At 39.8% G+C, this 20,218-nt stretch overlaps 1 protein-coding gene and 1 long non-coding RNA gene across 5 annotated transcripts; one reads left to right on the forward strand and one right to left on the reverse strand.

Moving 5' to 3' along the window:
* The first annotated feature begins 293 nt into the window (after positions 1-293).
* Positions 294-19,763, forward strand: LOC107273839. 3 transcript variants are annotated; one of them, XM_025091136.1, is made up of 6 exons: positions 294-1,120; positions 1,187-2,356; positions 2,869-3,056; positions 3,586-3,665; positions 3,882-4,248; positions 19,586-19,702. In XM_025091136.1, exons 1-4 carry the CDS (start codon positions 373-375, stop codon positions 3,640-3,642), a joined length of 2,163 nt encoding a protein of 720 aa, XP_024946904.1. In that variant the 5' UTR covers positions 294-372; the 3' UTR covers positions 3,643-3,665; positions 3,882-4,248; positions 19,586-19,702. The 3 variants fall into 3 exon arrangements, with proteins under 3 accessions (XP_024946904.1, XP_024946902.1, XP_024946903.1); XM_025091134.1 differs by lacking the exon at positions 3,882-4,248 and having other exon boundaries at positions 294-2,356; positions 19,586-19,763; XM_025091135.1 differs by lacking the exons at positions 3,882-4,248; positions 19,586-19,702 and adding an exon at positions 4,543-5,848 and having other exon boundaries at positions 294-2,356.
* On the reverse strand, positions 6,031-8,686 carry LOC107273843. 2 transcript variants are annotated; one of them, XR_001539341.2, is made up of 3 exons: positions 7,141-8,686; positions 6,701-7,053; positions 6,031-6,527 (listed from the first exon to the last, which is right to left on the reverse strand). It is a non-coding gene; the product is annotated as an uncharacterized LOC107273843 (long non-coding RNA). The 2 variants fall into 2 exon arrangements; XR_003061647.1 differs by having other exon boundaries at positions 6,657-7,053.
* Positions 19,764-20,218: the final 455 nt, after the last annotated feature.

The raw sequence follows: 20,218 nt of genomic DNA on the forward strand, positions 1-20,218 counted from the left end.
GATTTATGTTACAACTTTCGATTAGTATGAAATAGAATGCGTGGCAGCCATTTTCTATGAGAGGAAGCGGATGTGGGAAAAATTATAATCAGTTATGGATTTTATTATGTATTTTAGATACAATAAATAATAAACGTTTGATTTATACAGGCATTTTTCTGTGCTTATTATTTTTTAATTTTTTGATTGACAATGGATTTATAGCTATCTTTAAATACATTGTTTTTTTGAGTGAATAACATTTGTACTGTTGCTGGGACAACGAGTTCGTATACATTATGGCGAATGGTGATGATTTCATAAACGTCAGGGTTGTGAGTTTATACGTCCTTTAGTAAATTTATAGTGTTTCTTTGGTAGATTTGCGAAAATATGCAGCGTTCCAGAGCAACTGCAGCATTGATGCGCTTAAAAGAGATTGACAGAAAATATAAATCTAAAATCCAAGATGAAAATCAATTAGAATCAAGTGTTAGCACTATCAGCACACTTAACAGTATTAGTAATGAAGTGAAAAAGTCAATTCCTGGTTCTGGTGATTCATCTGATACAGGTTTGAAGCCAAAATTAAAAATAAAAATGCCTGATGCTCATATTGAACAAGTCAAAGAAGTTCCTTTTGAGGGTAAAAAGGATTTTTCAGCTATCGCTGTGACAATATTCAATAAAACATCTGAAGAATCCCTTGAGACAAATTCTCCTGTGATATCTGAGGAAGTAAGTCATAACACAACAAATGTTGACAGCATTGGGCCAGCTGGCGAGGGTAATGTCACTGATTCTTTTGAATTAATAAAAAATAATAACAAAGTATCAAGTGATGAAAGATTAGTCACTGAAGTGTCAGAAGACCAGAGTCAGCTTATATCAAAACTATCATCCAGCAAAAATGATCAAATAATTGAAGACTTTGGTATACAAATAGTAGAAAGTTTATCATCTTCACAGAATTTACCTTATACTTCATCTTCTTCAGGGAAGGAAGTTCGTCCAAACACATATTCCAATGATTCATTTGATGAAGAATCTAATAGTTTTCCAACATATGAAAATTCTAATGACAATAAATCATCAGGAACTTCTTCTATAAAATCAGACATGCAGAAAAAGTCAAGTAGAAGTGAGCAATCCCATTCAAAACAGACTGAAGTGATATCTTATAGTCAATATTTAATAAATCGGACAGATACTAAGGATGAAACAAAAATTATAGAGCTTATGTCTCCTAAACTTATTCATACTACTAGTGTCTGTGAAGTGGATCTGAATAAAGAATTATCTCAATACGTTAAGATCACAGAGAATACAGAATCGACAGAATCTATCAAACCAGTTTGTCTATTGAAGTCTCCAAAAGTCTGCATGATACAAAAACCAAAACAGAAGCGATCAGGTCGTGCCAAATCTTCCATGAACTCTCATAAATCAGAGACGACAACGGTTCAAATCATTCCCAAACACCAAACCCACATAAATAACATTTTGTCTGAAAAGACAAATACCAAACAGGAACCAGGAAGTCATTGGAGTTCACCAAAAACGCAATCTAGCAAAGGCTCCAAAATCACATCCAATTCAAAGAAATCTGGAATTCAAAAACGTGGAGAATTGGACATAGCTATTGTACTGAAGAAAAAAGAACAGCAAACAAGAAGTAAAACATCATTGTCAGGAAATGAAACTATAGTTCAAAAAGATGAAAAAAGTCTCTCTTCTATTTATCATCTTAGACAAGAAGACATCGATCACCACACTGTTCAAGAATTTAATCAAAACTTAAAATGCAACCAAAAATTTCCACGGAGTCCAAAGACAGGTATAATTCACACTAAAGAACAAAAGCAGAATTCACATGAAAGTGATAATTTTGATAAAATTGTTTCTTCACACAATCATGGAACTCCTTATGCAATTTACAAAACAGTAAGCACTAAGCCAGTCCCTTTGACAAGAATAAGAGGTATTTTAGATTCTCAAAATATGAAAGTCCACAGAAATCAGACTTTGCGACACAATGCTCAGCAACGACACAGCGACAAAATGGTTAAAAACCGTAATAATGCGAAGAATACAAAATCGGCAAAATCTTACAGAAATTCAAAATCATTAGAAAACGAGACATTAGTGCCACGTCGAAAACAGGACGTGAATCCACTTGAAACTCAAATGACAGCCCTGAGGATGAAGAATAAGCAAAATAATATTCAACTAAAAGTAAGCCGATACATTCAACAGTTTGAAGAAGAGAGAAGAAAATTAATGATGTACCCATTGGATCCTCCGTTCATCCATAAAACAGAATCTTTAGCATTCAAACCTCTAGATTTTCCAAAAATCATCGAATTCACTCGACCTGGTAATTTGACGGAACGTGCGAAGTAATTCAACATCATTTTCCAAAGTACAAGATTAAATTTATCAAGTTGCATGTCAACAATAATGGGAAACTATATTAAACGAAAATCTGTACTCTTCACTAGATAAAGATATAAGCAAATTCGAGTAATGTGTTTCTCTACTGCTTATAATGTGTTGAAATTCCTTATTAAAAAATATTCGTTGAAACTAATTAAAATCTATATCACTTACATCAAACATCATTGGCAGCTGTACAAAATTCAATATTTTCGCGCCTGGCAACTGTAAACCCGTCATACACCGAGCACGATTAAACAGCTAATACAATTTTTACATATTCTTTGTTTGTGGAATTTTTTTGTTTTTCATGGTAAAGACAAGCAACTCGGTAGGATAAACATACTTGGTACTAGGACAAGCTATAAGAGATGCCTTTATAGTGTATTCTCATGTATCCCTTGCCGCTTGAAAAGTGACGATCCAATTAACGACTCTCTATTTTGTCTTTAGATATAGCGGAAATGTATTCGAGTTTAAAGCTGCCTTCTGCGGTGGACTATCGTAACGCACTTCGCATTCGAGTTATGGAAATTCGTGAGTGGTTGAAAGATCAATTCACGTTATATCGTGACTACAGCAGTCTTATCTCGACAATCAATTCAAATTACATCCCCACCACGTTGGAAGATGCAAAAAAGGTGGGTTTGTCTCATTTCGTGGTTAAACGTTTAATTATTACATAATCCGTACATGAACGTCTAACGTGATTGTACAAATTATCATATGGTGACTGTCCTTAAGTATTTAAATATACACCCTCTCTCTATACATACATGTATATATATATATACAGAGAGCGAGAAAGATCTAATTCGACCTCGAACAAAGAGCTCTTCCCGTTCAATTGATCAATAATATAGAAATGAGCAGAAACGTTATTAGCATTGCTAGATTTTCTTAGAAGCTTATAATGAACCTAGATGGTTCCTTCAAGAAAGAATCTCGCACAGATGCAAGGATCCTCGAGAGGAAGTTATTTGGGTTAATGATCATAATAGTAAATCTTATGAATAAGATTCAATTCTATGTCTGAGAACAAGGACAATGAGGATGTTGACACTAAGGAACAGGATTAAAGAAATAAAATGCATAACCTGGAAGCAATGAAAATGTAAAAACTTTTTTCTGGAATAAGGAAAGTCTGAATATTTCTTTCCCTATTGGCAGATCATTCAAGAAGTGCAGCAATCATCCAACAGTAGACGTAATCGACACCGGAAATGATTGCTGGATAACGCTGCAACGTGGTAAGTCATTAAAAATATTATTTCCTTAAAACCCTACAGTTATCACTTGTAATCAAGTAATTCCGAAACTTTTAAACCGGTAATTTCTGCATTATAATTAATTTAACCTATCTTGTAACAAAATTAACTCAGTATGAACTTGAATGCTGGACATTTAGCGATGACCCGTATGAAGTTCGTCATATTGAAACTCACACGCTTCTGATTATTATAAAGAAAATGTCGCGCACAACCCCCATAGTCGATGTTGGCGTGTTGCGCGAGAATGGATGCGCGTTAAAGCAAATCTCGCGTGGGACAACCTGGTAGCTTTCATTGACTTACAGTTCTGAACGAACTCTTCGCGGCATCGGACCTTCTCCATACGGCTTTCTCGTGCAAACGAATATCCCGCTATTGGGAAGAACCTCTAGTGAGGCGCGAAGAACGCGCAAGAAGAATAACTTGTAACTAATCCGTTAAAAAAGAAACGTAATTCATTGATTGACAAACGGTCTCCAAGTGATAGCGTGTGCCAAGGAAGAAAATTTTACATCCAGGAAAATAGCACGCTAGGTGTATCGCGCAGCTCATCGCTCCCCTGGTAAGCATCATCCTCGGTATAATTAATTTTGTGTACAGTCATTAAAGGAGCTACCAAGAGCGTGTGTAAAATTATGAGCATTCATCATGAAAACAGGGTCTCTGTGTATTCGTAGAAATGTGGGTCTTACGAGTAGCTTTCGAGTAGCTAATTATTGTACATTATATTCTGAAGCAGGAAGTTATTCTGTTTTTTCGAGAGAGAGAAAGAGAGAAGATAATTTGATTTATTAAATTTGCAGCTCGAATTTTGTTTAAGTATAGAAAAAGAGACGCTTGTTTTGATTTTTGTTAGAGATACAACCGCTTGATGATCAATACTATGATGCAATGGATGAATGACTAATCCTTGGGGAAAAATACGGAAACCAGTAAGCGGTTGATTAATCGGCATCCTAACGAGATTCAACCCCTCGTAACAGGAGGTCGAACAATGACTATCGATTGATCGATAAGTGAGACTATCGATGCTTATCTGAAAGGACGGAGTAGTTTCTGACACAGTCGATTATACGTTCTCTAAATGTGTTTTTGATGGTCCTACTTATCATGACTGTCAACAATCAGTGCAGGCTGACCTTTATCCTGAGGTCATTATCATTCAGAGAACGAAGGGTGTTTAGAGGGGATGATAATATACTTGCTTTTAATATCAGTGTAACAGATAGTACATAATTTTTCTGAAAATATGCACAAACGACATTCGATACCAATCAATTTTAAACAGAAAAAAATTAGAAACTTTGATTTACAGTCCTGACAATGAGATGGATGCTGGTCGCGAACTTGAACTCTGACCCATGACCCCTTCTATAAGGATACCTATAAATATCGCTCTCGAGGACAATATATAAATTTACTCTATATTTTTTTTACCATGACAGAGGTCACTCGTGCACGACCTTACAAATTTCACACTCTGCCGGGTTCCTCACGGATTTTCTAATGACAACGTAAAGGTTAGCCAAGAGGGACCTTTGGCAAAGGTCAGTGCATCATTATTCCGTCAGGTCGTGGACAGATGTGTGGTCACCTATTTATAATAATTCCTGTCCGATGGCCGTCAGGATTTGTACCTCTTGCTATAATGTGAATTCATACGTATCGCGTTTGGCGACTAACTTAGCACGTCTTTATTCCGTTCAATTAGACGAATTTGTGTCTACGATGTACGAATAACTACAGCATGGTTATTCGACTGTGTTAAAAAGAAAAAAAAAGAGAAAAAAGAAAGGGAAAAAAGAACAAGCTAAAAAGGAGAGTCAGTCGGAGACGCCATTGTTCCTTTAGAGGGCAGAGTACGGAAACAAAGAACAATTCAGAACCGTACACACGCTCGGCGGACTTCATATTAATTATCCGACAGTAATCTATATCTCTGTATATCCCCTAAAATGCAAAGTTCCTTACGTTAATCAAAATCTATCCGTAATCGAAGCTTCCCTTTCGTTGTTAATCGTAGCCAACAGGAAATTAGTAAGACACGTGACTCACATAGTCGTCACGTGGGATTCCTCGCGTTCTTAGGGGATACGAAGAGAGATTTAAGATTTGAGAATTAGAATTGACGCTTGTAATATTATTGTGAACGTTGTCATAATTATGTATTACCTAAATATTATAATTATGTGCAAGGTGATGTTTAAGAATGGAGTATACTAATTTGCGCGAAAATATAAGTCATTGTGTGTATCACGTTCCAAAAGATGGCGTCTGGTCATTTGCCCTTCATAACTACGCGAGTCGGCATTCTGTCACGAAAATAGAGTTCGGGCACATAAAAGCTGTTGAGATGAAAGGCCGCACGGCTGAAACACGACGAGCAAGAAGAAAATGGCTAGACCATCCACCATCGCCAAATTGTTTTGTTCCCCGTCGTTCCCTAGTGTACCGCCTTTTACTTTACATCCTTCTTTTCTGTTTCCGCTCGTTCTCGTTCTAAAAATACAAACCCGCCGACCAAGACAGTTTCTCGGAAGTCCGATCCATCTCCCGGTCCGGACAGTCTTTCGTGACACAGCCTTGAAATGAAATCCTGATAATGTTTAGCCACATTCAGCAACATCAAAAAGGATAACTAAAAACAGAAAGAATTATCAGGACGCTCACATACAAACAATACACAAAGGTGTTTACAACTCCTCGTAAAAAGCTATCAGTAAAAAGCTATTTGGTGTCTGTCACGCAACATGGCAGCCTGGGCTGACTGTTAATTAATTTTGTTGTCCACCAGATGACAGGTAAGGCTTCTGAGCAAAGAGTGTCGTCAAACCCGCAACACTGAAAGGGAGAGAAACTGAATGACGAGGGTGTATCGCTTCTGGTTTCTAACCGATTGCGTTTATAACGTCACACGTTTATGTGTATATATATGTATATATATATATGTCTATATACGTGTCTATATACCATTGCTGACGGTGGTCATGGTGATACTAGCTAGTAAATAGTACCGTGGTGCCTGGTGACGCTGTTGATACTGGTGGTGGTGGTAACTATGGTGGCGAACACAACGACCGAGAGCAGTTAAAGCCGCGCCCCCACGAGTTGCCGTCGGCGTCATCGACCACCATGATCCCTGTTTAGTCTCTCCCCGGCGTTCTCCGCTCTCTTCTCCTTTTTCTCTCGATCCGTCGTCTCTCGTGCACCCTCTCAAACTTGCCTCTCGCTTTCGCACCGGATCACCTTGGTGCACGGCACTCGGCCGGCTTTACCTCCCGATCGGATCGCATAAACCAACATAATATACGCCTAGCGATAGCCTCGACGGTTATTCTCATTTCCCAATCATCCACCAGTCCCGAACCTACCTCCGAACAGGTCAAAGCACGTATTTTCTCGTTTGGTATTTATGATTATACTTCGTAAAAATGTATCATCACACAGTAAATACCTGAAACAGTAGCTATCAACACGAATTAAATACCGAAGCGACGTGCCGCTAACCAAGAACGTCGTACGTACTTCGACCAGCTAGTAAAACCTCAGTTGAAATCGAGTTTTACGGATCCCCGGACTATTAGCAACGGTCGTTACACGTACCCGATGCTTTGGAATTTCTTGACTCGGCACAGGCTTGATTGCCATTTGTAACTGCGACTTATCGCGCGTGGTGCTTTCTGACACCGAGATAGTAAAGCCACCCGCAAATCTAGGACGGGCAGGTTTTCATCGATAGTTAAGCGATAGGCCGCCAGAGAGCGACAAAGGCAACCGATGACAGCGTCATTTGAAATATTCAGAAACTAGCCACTGGAACAAAGAGAAACTACCGGACACCGAAGGAGATCTTAGGCAACCCGTGAATTTCGTAATAACTGTCGGCTAGTGCATTATGGGGTATCTCTGTATCTGCGCGTGGGGATTTTAGGCCCGGTATGGAGATACAGCGTGGGTGGGTTCTCTATTACGAAGTTGAAACTGGTTTTATAGAGGAAAGTCGATCGGTCACGATCTGTTGATCGATTCTTCACCGAATCGATATATATCGACCTTAGTTGATGACAGCTCGAAGAGACTCGCACAACCTAACCTATTATTTGTCTGTAATCATCAACGTACAACATCTGTCTTAAACATATGCCTAAAACGCATTATCTGTCAGATAATAATCTGACATGCAAAGTGACAATAGGCATATGTAAACAAAAACAAGTCACGCCAAAGCTCCGTATAGTCAAAGAGAAGACACATCCCTATATTATACGTTGTTCACAATGGGTATGTAAATACAGCTATTCGCAACGTTGAATATCGTATCAAAATCTTGTTCATGTGAAATCGACGTTGCTCCTCGTACGAATAAAATTTAACGTGCGATCGTTTCGTACACAATTGTAAACCCATGCCACTAACAATCACGTACGATCTTGACTTGGTTCTTTCATTGCTTTTAAACCGTTTAGGCGATATACTGGTGCAAGGTGAACCCGTTTTCAATCCGGTATTCTCTAACGTGCTCTTGGCCATCGGTGAACTTCGTAACGTACTGAAAGAGCTTTCTGGTAATTTTTTTTTTGTTTAAAAAACACAAAATGAATATTACCTCTCGGAAGTATCAATATGAAGATCGTTATCGATTTTCTTAGTCTTCCTTATACACGTAACCATTTTATTTACTTACCTGGCTTGTTGGCATCAGCTACGAGGCTGAGAGTATACTCGTTCGTATCTACCTGGCTATACGGTACGACATGAGGACAGGACAACGGGAGTCTGCCGCGAGGTGAAGACCGCGTGCAGGTTGCATAACGGTCCGCTCGGCAGCGTCTCAGCATCCAGTACGTAGCATCGGATGTCCAGCTAAGAAAATATTATCCGCTATTCGATTTTCTTTTCGTTGAGGACTTATCGATACGTTTAACGCGACCTGACTAGATGAGAAAAATCGTTATGAAGTTTGTCTTGGGAAAGAACAAGAGAGGAGGACGAGATTTATTACGTGGTGTGTATGTATAATATGGTTTTAAAAACCGGTAATCCTCAAGGCTTCCGTAATAACCCTCCCACCCCTATCTGTCTCCCCTCCCTTATTATCTCTCTCTCTCTCCCCTCCCTCTCTCTCTCTCTCTCTCCCTCTCTCTCTCTCCTCTAACTGTTGGAGACCTGCCAGTTAATTCGAAGCATCTTGCGTATCGTATGTGCCGGTAATTGGTCGACTTCCTGTACTTAAAACCTCGTCCTCAACTTCTTTTTCGTCCAACAGTAGCGACGGCGCTGCCCTCTCTGGGCACAGGAAATCGACGGAGTTCCGGAGAACGTGGTACCATTATGTATACTCCTAAATGGACGTCTTTGAGCTATCTCCTATGAACTATTCCAATTGTTTGCGATCTTTCCTGTGGATACCACCAAGCGGGGAGATCTTAATGGCGACAAAAACTATGACTCCTGGGTGCAGATTGCTTTACTCTGGGTATAGAATGTTACTACCGGTCGTCTTGGATTCTCTACTGGAGTACCACGAACTAAGATTACTTGCACGTACGTACTGTACACGAGTGTCGGTATCGTTAGTGGTTACCATGGTAGGAAGTATTCCAGTTGGTCTCGTTCTGGGACCTGCAGGTCGAGGAAACCTAACCTAACCTAACTTAGCGCGCGTGGTCTCGGTTGTATGTATTAGAGTATTTATTGGCTTTAGGATAGTCAATATTAATTCTATTGGTAATTAGAAAAATAGTGTTAGCATAGTAACTTTGGAACTAAGTGTATCTTACGAATTTCGGGTCTTAGTTTGTTTTTAATGTTGGGTTTTACTAAACGAGCTACAATTTTAGAGATTTTTTTTTTACTAATTATCTTTCCACCCCTTGGACCCACCTGCGTTATTTACCGCGGTGCCGGAATACTAGTTAAATGATATCGCATCGAGACGATCATTCGGTACCGCGTAAACGCACTGGCAGAATCTGTCGTCGCTGTAATTTCCCCAGCATTCCGCGCGACGATTTTATTGCCATGGAAGTTATACTCGGAATCGGATTAATGAAAGATCGATAAAGCGATTAAACTAGCCGGCTCGTAACTTAAAGCGTTGCAATCCACGCACAGCCGAGGCCAATTAAGCTCTCGACTAAGAAAATTCTCGGTGTATTACAGTGCTAAGGTGACTTCAGGGGGCTTTCGATTACATTCCGTAGATGGTACGTTATTCTTGTTTCATATTTAAAGAAAAAAAAAAGTAAGTTACGAGAAGCGAAAAGAATTTCCGTCGATTTTCGACTTTGGGATTAAGTCACTGTTCACGGAATACTCTTATAACTGGTTCCGGGCTAGAATTATTATGCAACAATAATTGATTCGCTGTTGTAATACTTAATTAAAAAAAAGGGGTAGCGTCATTATCGAAAATCATTGAACCCGTGCAAAAGATGCCTGCAATAATTTAGCTGGAATGAAAGAAAAAGAGAAGCGGACAAAAGTCCTACCTCAGGCTATGACTGTGTGGTGCTTGAGAAATCGAGGAAATGCTACCAAGCGTGACCTTTGCCCTTACCAATTGCCTTTGGTCAACGGTACCAGGCACAACAACAGCTGTCTAAACCGTGCATCCAGAACCGTCGTTAAATCTGGTAGAATTACCAAGGCGGGACCAGCGATCAAGGTTCAATCTGTCGAGGTCAGACGGCCATCGTTTTTCCACTCTGTTAGCGCAGTGTTCTGCGTCACATGAAAAGGTGCACTTTGTTTGTGATCTCAACCGTTGTTGGTATTTGGAGTCGTGCGAAGGAGGGTTTCTCGTGTGTAGGGAAGGAGGGAGACCGAGACCCGCATCCAAGGCTGATCCTCCCACTGCGAAGAAATTACATCCCTAACCTGAACAGCGTTCTGAGTCATACGGCCTAAATAACGAATGTTGTCATGTAAAAATAGAGGAGAAAAATCCTTTTTTGTTTTCCTTCTGGAACATTCATTTGATTATCACGACTAAGGACGGTACGCGTGAATAATTGCTTAATACGATTTTTAAATCTTTTAACGGTTTTCGATGTTGGCGGGAAATTCGAATGTACCTACCTTTATTCTCGAGAAGCGTGCGAGACGTTTCTCCGACGCTACTACTCGACAGAGCCAATCGTTAGTCGACGAGGAGCGATTGGCGAAAAGAATAAATCGCTCGAGCGGAAGAATCGGTAAGAGGAAAAAAACAAGTCGAGTCAAGGCAAGTCAAGATGACTCGTAACCTTGTAGTTGCTGATGCTCATCTCCTATCTCGTCGTGTCGGTATACGTTTGAATCGTCTGACCGGTAACTGGACGATTAGGTAGGAGCAGTAGTTAATACAAGAATTTAATATCGGCATTGATACTCATAGATACTAACAGCGCGACCAAAAGATATAGGTATACGAAAATCTCAGCTAATCGAACTCTCAAGTATCGATCGGATACCAGAATACAAAGAAATCAATGAGACTTGTTATCGATTTTCAAAAATGAGCCTGAAATTTTTCCACGACCAAATTTTTACGTACGGAATCCCTTTTTCCGGCTGTCTCGTGCTTAACAGCGACGCGGCCAATCTTCATTCCACTTTCCAACTACGTGTTAACCGCGAACCTTCACCGACGATTCTCGACGTATAATTGCGATTATAATTTCGCGTTGCGCTATTGTTTACCGTAATGGATCGAGGCCGCGGATACGCTATAGAAAACCGCGCCAGGAAGAGTTTCTCCGGGTTGTAAATGAATACGGGGATAGGTACTATGTCTGCGGCAAGAAACTTGCGGATGCGGCATAAGGAGATACATCGAGATACATACACAACAGCCGCTATAAGATCACGCACGCTTCTTAATGTTCATTCTCAAAGGTCACGTGGTCGTGTCGCAATAACGTCGATTAGTAATTTTGCAATTCGCGGTCATCTGTCCCTCCCCCACTCCCTCCCATCACCCTCACCCACTCTTGTACAATCTCCTCACTCCGGAATCACTGAATGTACCGCAGAAGTAGATTTTCTAGAGATCCTCGTTTCATTTCTTTTAATTTTTACATACATGTATATATATACATATATGTATAATGGACAACATCTCCTGGTAATGGTAGCCTTCCTTGGATGTCGGTCACCCTTGGAAAAAGAAATGAGGAAGGCTGAAAGAGTGATAAAAAAATATATATATATATATACACGCATGTTTCATTGTATTTTCTCTTATAAGAGATCGTAAAACCAGACATTTTGATTCCGAGCAAACAAGCAATTCTTAGAGGTTGCTGAATTTTTTACATTAATCTTCATGGCTCCATGTTCATAATGAATTCTCGTTTGAGGCGAGTAACTTCCTAATGTTCAAAATTCATCGGACAGACGTAGTCGACTGATCAGAGAAATTAAATATATTCCGCTGTCCATTATTACAACATCGTTTTTATTAATGTTTTTCGAGTCACGCGCTTCTCTTGGCAAAGGGTCTCTGCCGGTATCATAAATGTAATATCGTTTCACATTTATCCAATCGCGAAATATTTTCGTCACGTTAATATATCCTGGCGCAATTGTCTAACGTATCCTTGTACTTTTTGTCTCGTTATCCTTTAAAAGATTACATCACGCGAGTCATTGATAGAAGCGTGTGCGCACAAATGGGGAAAGTCCTAATGAGAATTAAACTTTGATTTTCCGTGTTAATTTCCCTTTCAGTCTTTCATACAATTTTAACACACTCGATACAATCGAGTGTCTAATTAGCTTGGAAGAATTAATCGTCTAACGCTCATACTAATTTGTTAAATATATATTGTCTATATATACATATATATACATCTGTGTGTGTATGTTAAAGCACGCCTACGCCATATACTCTATACTCGCCATATACTTCCTACGGCATAAAAGTACCGGCCGGTTACACTTTTCTCTTATGTAACGCCGCTCCAAGTTTCTGCTCGGCCTAGCGTGGAGGCTGTCTTGCCAGATAGCACCAGGAGCTCCTAAACCAAAGAGGGCATTGTCTGACGCTTTCGGTGCTACATCCACTCAGACTCGATTGGCCGATGGTACCTACAGTATGCATATAGATATATACATACAGTGTACACACAAGTAGAGAAGGTATAAGCTAAGACAGGCTGCAAAAATAGTGACTCGCCGAATCGGAACAGGACTTGCTCCACTGCGTGAACACCCTGGGCTTTGTGTATATATAGAAATAATATATGTATCACAGTACAGTGTATGTATAGTATACGTATGGGAGGTCGCTATGAACTCTTTGAGTCATCAAGGAGATCTAGATTCGACGTGCGACTTTGAAAAAGCGCCATCTATACTGTAGTGCCATTAATTCTTTTTTCTACTCGAATTAATTATTAAAGCAGCTACGTCGTTATTGTTCTAGAAATCTGGACGACGCCTACGTCTTTTTACACAAAATTATGATATACGTCCTTTTCGGAATAAATCCGTGGACTTGATTTTTATTTTATTATGTCTTGCTTTTTTTGGTTGTCGTTGGTAACGAGAGTCGGCGAAGACAACACAGTGACTCAAGTGTGGTAATCGACTGTTACCTCTGCAACTACCGATCCTCTCTCAAGCAGACTCACCTTTCACCCTGGACTAACTGTACCTCGTGAAATGTACCGAGTGTTTATACCGGCGCGACGATTTTAACTCCGGTAGAACCTGACGCTGGTTAGGCAGCCGAGTGTGGAGGATTTCACGAATTGGAACAGTCCTCTTGCAGTAATTGGCGAAAGATTGTAGAACGGATCGGCTCGAGTGGCTTGACTGACTGACTGATATACACCAGGCCAGGGTTCATTCACGTAGAAGACAGTGTACTCTGGTTTAACAGCCATCCGGTGCACACACTTGGAGCTGGGCAAAGACAGTACCTGTTTGTAAGAGTCGATTAATTTAACGCTCGATAACGCACAAACAATTGGGATCGTGAAAATTCCCTAGGAGTCAGTCACTAGGGGATTGACGTTATTTTGGCTTACCTTAATCTCATGTTGGCATTACTTTGATTTATTTCTCTCAAGATGCCTTGTGTATGAAAAAGCTTCTCGACGTAACTCGTCCATTCCTCATAACTGTTATGGCTCGTGGGTTCCAACTGGAAAGTCCAGTCACTGTCAAGAAAAAGGATCTCGCGCGTAGCTTAATCGTCGTGTTGCTTGCAGAAAGTGTGAAGAGTCAGGAGAAGAACGATTCTTTGTCGACACCCTTGCGCAATCGACGATCACTTTCATTTGTTGATATCCAAGAGCAATTAGTTCTACCAACGATTAGTTTCCTTCCTGGCCACTGTAGACTGTGGCGCTGATGAATTTGTAGTTTGATAACCTCTCCCTTTCTCTGTTTCACCGTACAATCCATGCTAATGGAGTCTATTTTGTATAATGACAAAGTATGCTTGAGTACCTAGATCAAAAACATGTTATATTCAATTTAACACCATTGGTGGGTCTAATAACAAGCTATATAATGATTCTTTTATATATCTTATTTTCTTACCAGCGTTTCAATTGCTGTTCCATGAAAATCTTAAAGTTACAACCAAGTTCTTATGGGATCCAAGAAAGGAGTATGAATTCGACGCGATCCCAATTGGCTCCATATTCCTGGATCGTGGGTGGCGAATAGAGGTGATCCAGCCGAGAGGAAGGAGTCAGTCGTGCCTTGATTCCCGAGTGAAAGTCCTTAGATTCGAGTCTCTTAGAGGTTCACGCTCAGTCGAGCCGCGAAGTCTTTCTTGAACGGTGTGTATAAAGGTCATTCCCATGTGGTCTGTAACAGTCTATAAGTGAGTATATGTATTTGATATATCTACATCCATATATTGAACAATCGCGCGACAACCTTGAATTGAGCGGTTGAATGATTTCGCGAGAATTACGTTAACCGCCATCGTCGAGTTACGTAAAGTCTTGAAGAAGTGTGTGGACCCGACATTAAAATTAGCAGAACAGTGACCGCATCAGTGTTGACATCGTGATCCTTTGGATTTTTTTCGTGACTCCACGAATATTCTTCAGGTACCAGGTACAATGTTCTCTTCCGCCTAATTTGGACTGTCTCGCTAGACTCCAGTGAGTAGCTAAAATTGAAAGAAAAAAAAAAAATTAAAAAATAGAAATCCATAGCAAATTAGGAGAGAGCGAATTACTCATTGTCTGAATTTTTAATTTTTATAAAATTTGTAATAATGTACTTCGTCCTTATTACTTTATTCAAATTTTTACTAATGGTCTTTGGAGCTTCCTGTTGGCTACCAATGGCTATCCCGTATAAGTTAAGCAACTAGGAAACGAAGCGGTGTCTACTCTCGATGTTGCCTGGTGCCTAGCAACCATAGTAAAGATACTCGAATAAGGCCTTTCACGTTCTCTTTGTCATTGTTATCTAATAATGACCGTTACCACTGGCTATTTATATGCATAGCGATACACGCGTTTTTAAATCCTCTGAGCGTATCGATCAATTCTCAAATTTGCACTGTGCCTGCATGATTATTATCCTTATAGCTAATATATAGTGACACCAGATATAAGTAAAATAAGTAGTAGTTACAAGATAGCTGAGTAATTTGATTCCCATGGTGCAACCCTGAGGTAATTAATTAAATGGCGTCGTTGTGATAGGGGAAAAGTATCTGAGACGGCATTGGAAATAGCACGGGAAAATGTATACTGTCCTGGACACATTTCCCTTATTCTTAGTTAAAATTTTTCTAAATTTTCCTTCACATCGTGTTACGATCCTTGTTAAACTTTCAAATTCTGTAATTTTAGGTATAAACTTGAATTAGAATGTAATATATTCATCAGAGCATAATTGTATATGTGTATATATTTGTTATTCTGTCATATATATATATATATCCTCGACCTCGTAATCCTCCATAAAAGTAAAGGACTCTTTGTTTCTCTCGTTTTTACAATTCTCGCAGTTTTGATTCACCGATCGATTCGCAGCCTCGGATTTTAGTGTCCTATCTTAATCGATGCAAGTTTAATTATTATAAAATGGAAGGGTTTACCAAAGGCGTTACACTGAAAATTAGAGTATCGAATGAATTTTACTCTCTAGCATCAAACCACTCCTTGAGTTCCGGTTTGATTTCTCAGATTTTATCCAAGATCGACCTTGCGCCGGTTTGTACTGGGTTTAATCATGAAACGGACCTCCTTTCCTCGTAACGTGGAACAGACTATTGTTTCCAGAGTATCCAGTGAATTCAGATTTTTTCTTCTATCGATTTCTTTATTTTTGATCGAACCCCATTGTCTCATCCTTTTCCTCGTGTATGGAGGCTTTCGATTTTACCCAGAAGACCTTGTTTTCTTCGTCTAATGAATCTCCGACGATCTTCCCAACAATCCGATGTTTTTGCCGTGTCTGAAAGGATATGACCTGTTATTTTTTGAAAAAAAAATGTTTAATAAACGAATTAAGTTCATATTGTTAAAATTATCTTAATTGATACAGGTTGCATCGCGGCGACGTTAACAGATAAACAAGCACGTGAATATAGGCGCAAATTGTTAACCGTTCAAATAAAGATACCCGATGACTCACGTAGTGTATTAAACGTTATGGCAATGACATTGCCGCCGTTCACTTCGAATCGGACACGGATCTCCTGTGAAATTAACTAATACTTCCCGTCGCTACTCGCTACCGCTGCAATTAGCTCCCTAAGGTCTCCCAAAGTGCTACGAATCGCTTCTGCGCGTTCAGGGCTTCTCACGATCATCAGCTTCGAAGCCATTGCTTATATATCGACATTATTTACTGTTTAGTATATTTCTTCGTTTCGACCTAACCTAACCGGCTGGCAGTGTGTTTGAATTTCGCGGGCTTTTACAAATTGACTGACCCAACTTCCGGCTGTAATTTTCTTATTAACGACTCGTTAGGTGTCTAAGCTTGTATTTTGGAAACCTATCTTCATTGGCTCTCTCTCTCTCTCTCTCTCTGTCTCTAAGGTTACTTATCTATATATACTACACATTAACACTCAAGGATGCGGGATCTTTTATTTCTTTTATTAGCACAGCATTCGAATTCATCGTTGGTCTCAATGTTGGGGTCCTCTTAATGGATAGAAAAAAGGAGTCAAGTATCAAGCACTTGAATGAAAGAATAGGTACTGGATTAGCAGGAAATGTCTTATTAAGCATTTTTTAAGGGGACAGCAAGGAAAGTGTATTGATCACCTTTTCTCACGATTGACTTTAATTCTTTACGATTTAACACTCCCCTCGGCGACTTACACGGTAAGCACGGTGCAACTATGTCTGTAGGTGTGTTTAAATGGTAAAAGTTGACAGTTTATGGTGCCCACGCGTAGATATTATTAGAATGCAGGTCCGAGAGCAGGAACGAAGCGCTCGGGATCCGGAGTCCCCGTAGCAAGAGCAAGTCTGTAGTACACGAATGCTTCGTATAAGCCGGTCGTGATGAAAAAAAGGACGCCGGTGGTATAAATAAAGTAGCTCCGTACGACTCACAAAGATGGGAAGTATCGTCGTCGGAGTGTCGTGCGGAACGTAGGCGACTTCGTACCAGGATTATCAGTCTAGACATCGGTCCTCGGGAGAAAAATGATCCTAGGGAAAACGGGAGTAATTGAAACTCTACGGTCTAACCTCAAAACGATCGCATTACGATAATCTCAGTCTTTGTGACTACGAGCCTACGCGTTAGTTCTATCTTGCGTCGCCATATGCATTCTAAGGACAGGTTAGACAGTACTACGTTAGTCAAGACCCGTTCCTTGACTGCTCGAGTCAATATTTGTCTTATATATATATTTTTTTCTATAGTTATTCTTCGGTGTATTCATTATCGCGTTCTTATGCAGTGTCCATGTCATGTTGTCGATAGCGGTAATTTTTTTTCCGTTGTATATATGCATATATACATATTTAACTATTCACATACATTTCTCGCAAGTTTTATTGAAATTAAGGCAATTAGTCGTGCTCACTGGAACACTTGGCTGTCCTTTCTCCAATATTCTTATTTTCTTTTGGATCCTCTTTTTTTTTCAGCTACCTCTTTCCTCGTCTCCCACCTCGTCATCACGAATCTTCTTCGTCTTCTTTGTTCTTGCCGTTCTCCCGAAACGATCTTCCGCTTTCTAAGTGTTCGACCACGGGCCAAGAGCGTCTTGTCCGCGAACGAGCAACAATACACAGCGCCTAATCGCTTTTTGCGTTTCTCCAGAATGACAATTACGAGACACCGTATCGCGACAAGAGGCGTCCCGGTGCCACGAAATCAACTTGCACCGAGACACGTCCCCGGACTTTCTAAGGAAGTCGGTCGAAAGGGTGGTGGCAGAGGGGAAGAATTATTTCTTTTGAGCGTTTAAAAAATGAGGCAAAAAATCTTAACTTAACATTCGAATGCTTGTGAGGTGTTTTCTTTTTTTTTTTTTTTCATTTTCTTTTTACACAAGAAGAACCCAATTCCTTGACCTGCGATCGGTCAGGCCGAGTTCACCTCTTACTTCTCTTGGCATCTTAGACTGCTAATGATAGTCATAATGCTAATAATACGTTTTCTCTAGAAAAACCACTGAGCAATTCACGAGCGGGTCGTTAGAGAAATACTTCGTTCGGTAGCGCAAAACTTAATACTCATTTCGTGCCTATCAATTATTTAAGGTTATACATGGAACTTTGAGAAAGTTACAGTGAAGACTCGTTATACTTAGTGTGGAATAAATAGGTGTATTACGTACATGCTGGATTCTTATAGTATATGTATAAATATATACGCAACAGGATGATGATGGGACCCGAGTCAATATTTTTATTGACATTAATTTCATTTTCAATAATTTCTTTTCTTTTTACTTTCGATGTGAAACCGTCGAAGTCTAAAATGAAAAGTATCAGAGCGTTGTGAGGTACGATGCAAAATATATATATTAAGTTTCGAATATATGTCGCTCGTTTGAATTTCGTTGTACCGTTACATTACGAATATGACGGGTTAGGCAACGAATGAGATCACAAGATCTTGATTGAGAAACACAGGGAAACGATCTACGATCCGTGGGATGTCGATCATTCTTTATCGATTACGTAGAACGATCTTTGCATTATATCATTCGAGACCACTCCCCTCTTCTCGAGAATAATTATTGCGCTGGTCATAGAAAGGATCCATCGTGTTCCTTTCGTATTTTTTATTAACGATATTATTCATCGCCATTGTTATGCAATATTATATTTTTTGACTTTCTAGGTATTATTGATCTGCCCGAGTTGGTCGTTTTTGCTTTTTAATATTATGTCTCTTCTACTGTGACGAATTGGTATAAATGCTCCTTTGTCGAAATAGTCCTACCAACGGTATTTCTCATTGAAGAAGTTCACAACATGGCGGATACAATTCGGGGATACGTCATGACGTTAGCTTTGGTCCGATGCGTAACTTAATGATATACCGGAGATTTGAGGTTGGAAATTTTACGTTTCGTTTTTTTCTTATATTTCATTAGACTACCGAATGCTTAAATGGCAATGGGTACTTTTGTTATATTCAATTATTTTAAAGGAGCGTTACTTACGTATACGTGTATACGAGTGTGTCATGTGGTTGCTTGCACTGAACTCGTTCTTGAATATTTATATTTAAATTTTCACTCTCGGATTTATACGGAATTACGGTGACCTCGCTTAATGACAAATGCCTGTCTTTTTTTACTTTTCATACCTTCAATCGCCTTTACGCACGTCTGACGTAATTGCCCGAGGATAAGAAACATAACTTGGAGATGGATTAATCGAATTGTGCTAATGCTTATTTCATAAGTCCTTAGCTATTCACTTAAATGAAAACTGTATAAATTTTTTGATTTTCAGATCGGTCAAGTTGCCTGATGTGGTAGGAGGTGTCTTTAAAGACATTGAAAACTTGACGCCAGTACTAGGGACTGTCATCGTGAAGAAGACGAGGAAGGATAAAGAGAAGTAAAAAAAGAAGAAGAAAAAATTAAAGCAACCAGATCGCTGGTCGTCGCCATAGTGATCCTCTAGGTATCCGCTGTAAAATGGCCAGACAACAGACCAGCGATCGTAACATACCCCATCTCCGTGACATCTTCGGGTTTGGTAACAAATGGGAGAACGTGCGTAGCCCAGTCGAAGAAAAGGCACCGGAACACGACAGTGCTATCTCGGTTGGCTCGACATCCGGCGAGGAGGAGAGTCCGAAAAACAGCAAGAAGAAAAAGTCACGTCGTCGCGACAACAACAAGACATTAACCGAAAGTGACGTGAAACATCTAGAGCGCCATCTCTCGATGAAAAAGACAATCAGGAAGAAAATAATGCGGGATCTTCAACAAGCATTCGTCGAGGATCCCAATGAGTTTCGTGTAGATGATATACCACCAGAACAGCTGAAGGCTGAGATCCAAAGTCTTAGCTTTGGTACCCCTTCGCAGAAACAAGGTCGCACGCGTGGAAACGCCGAGAGTAATTTCTTGGATATGC

This window comes from Cephus cinctus, unplaced genomic scaffold, assembly GCF_000341935.2.
Source record: "Cephus cinctus unplaced genomic scaffold, Ccin1 Ccin1_scaffold1847, whole genome shotgun sequence".
NCBI lineage: Eukaryota > Metazoa > Arthropoda > Insecta > Hymenoptera > Cephidae > Cephus > Cephus cinctus.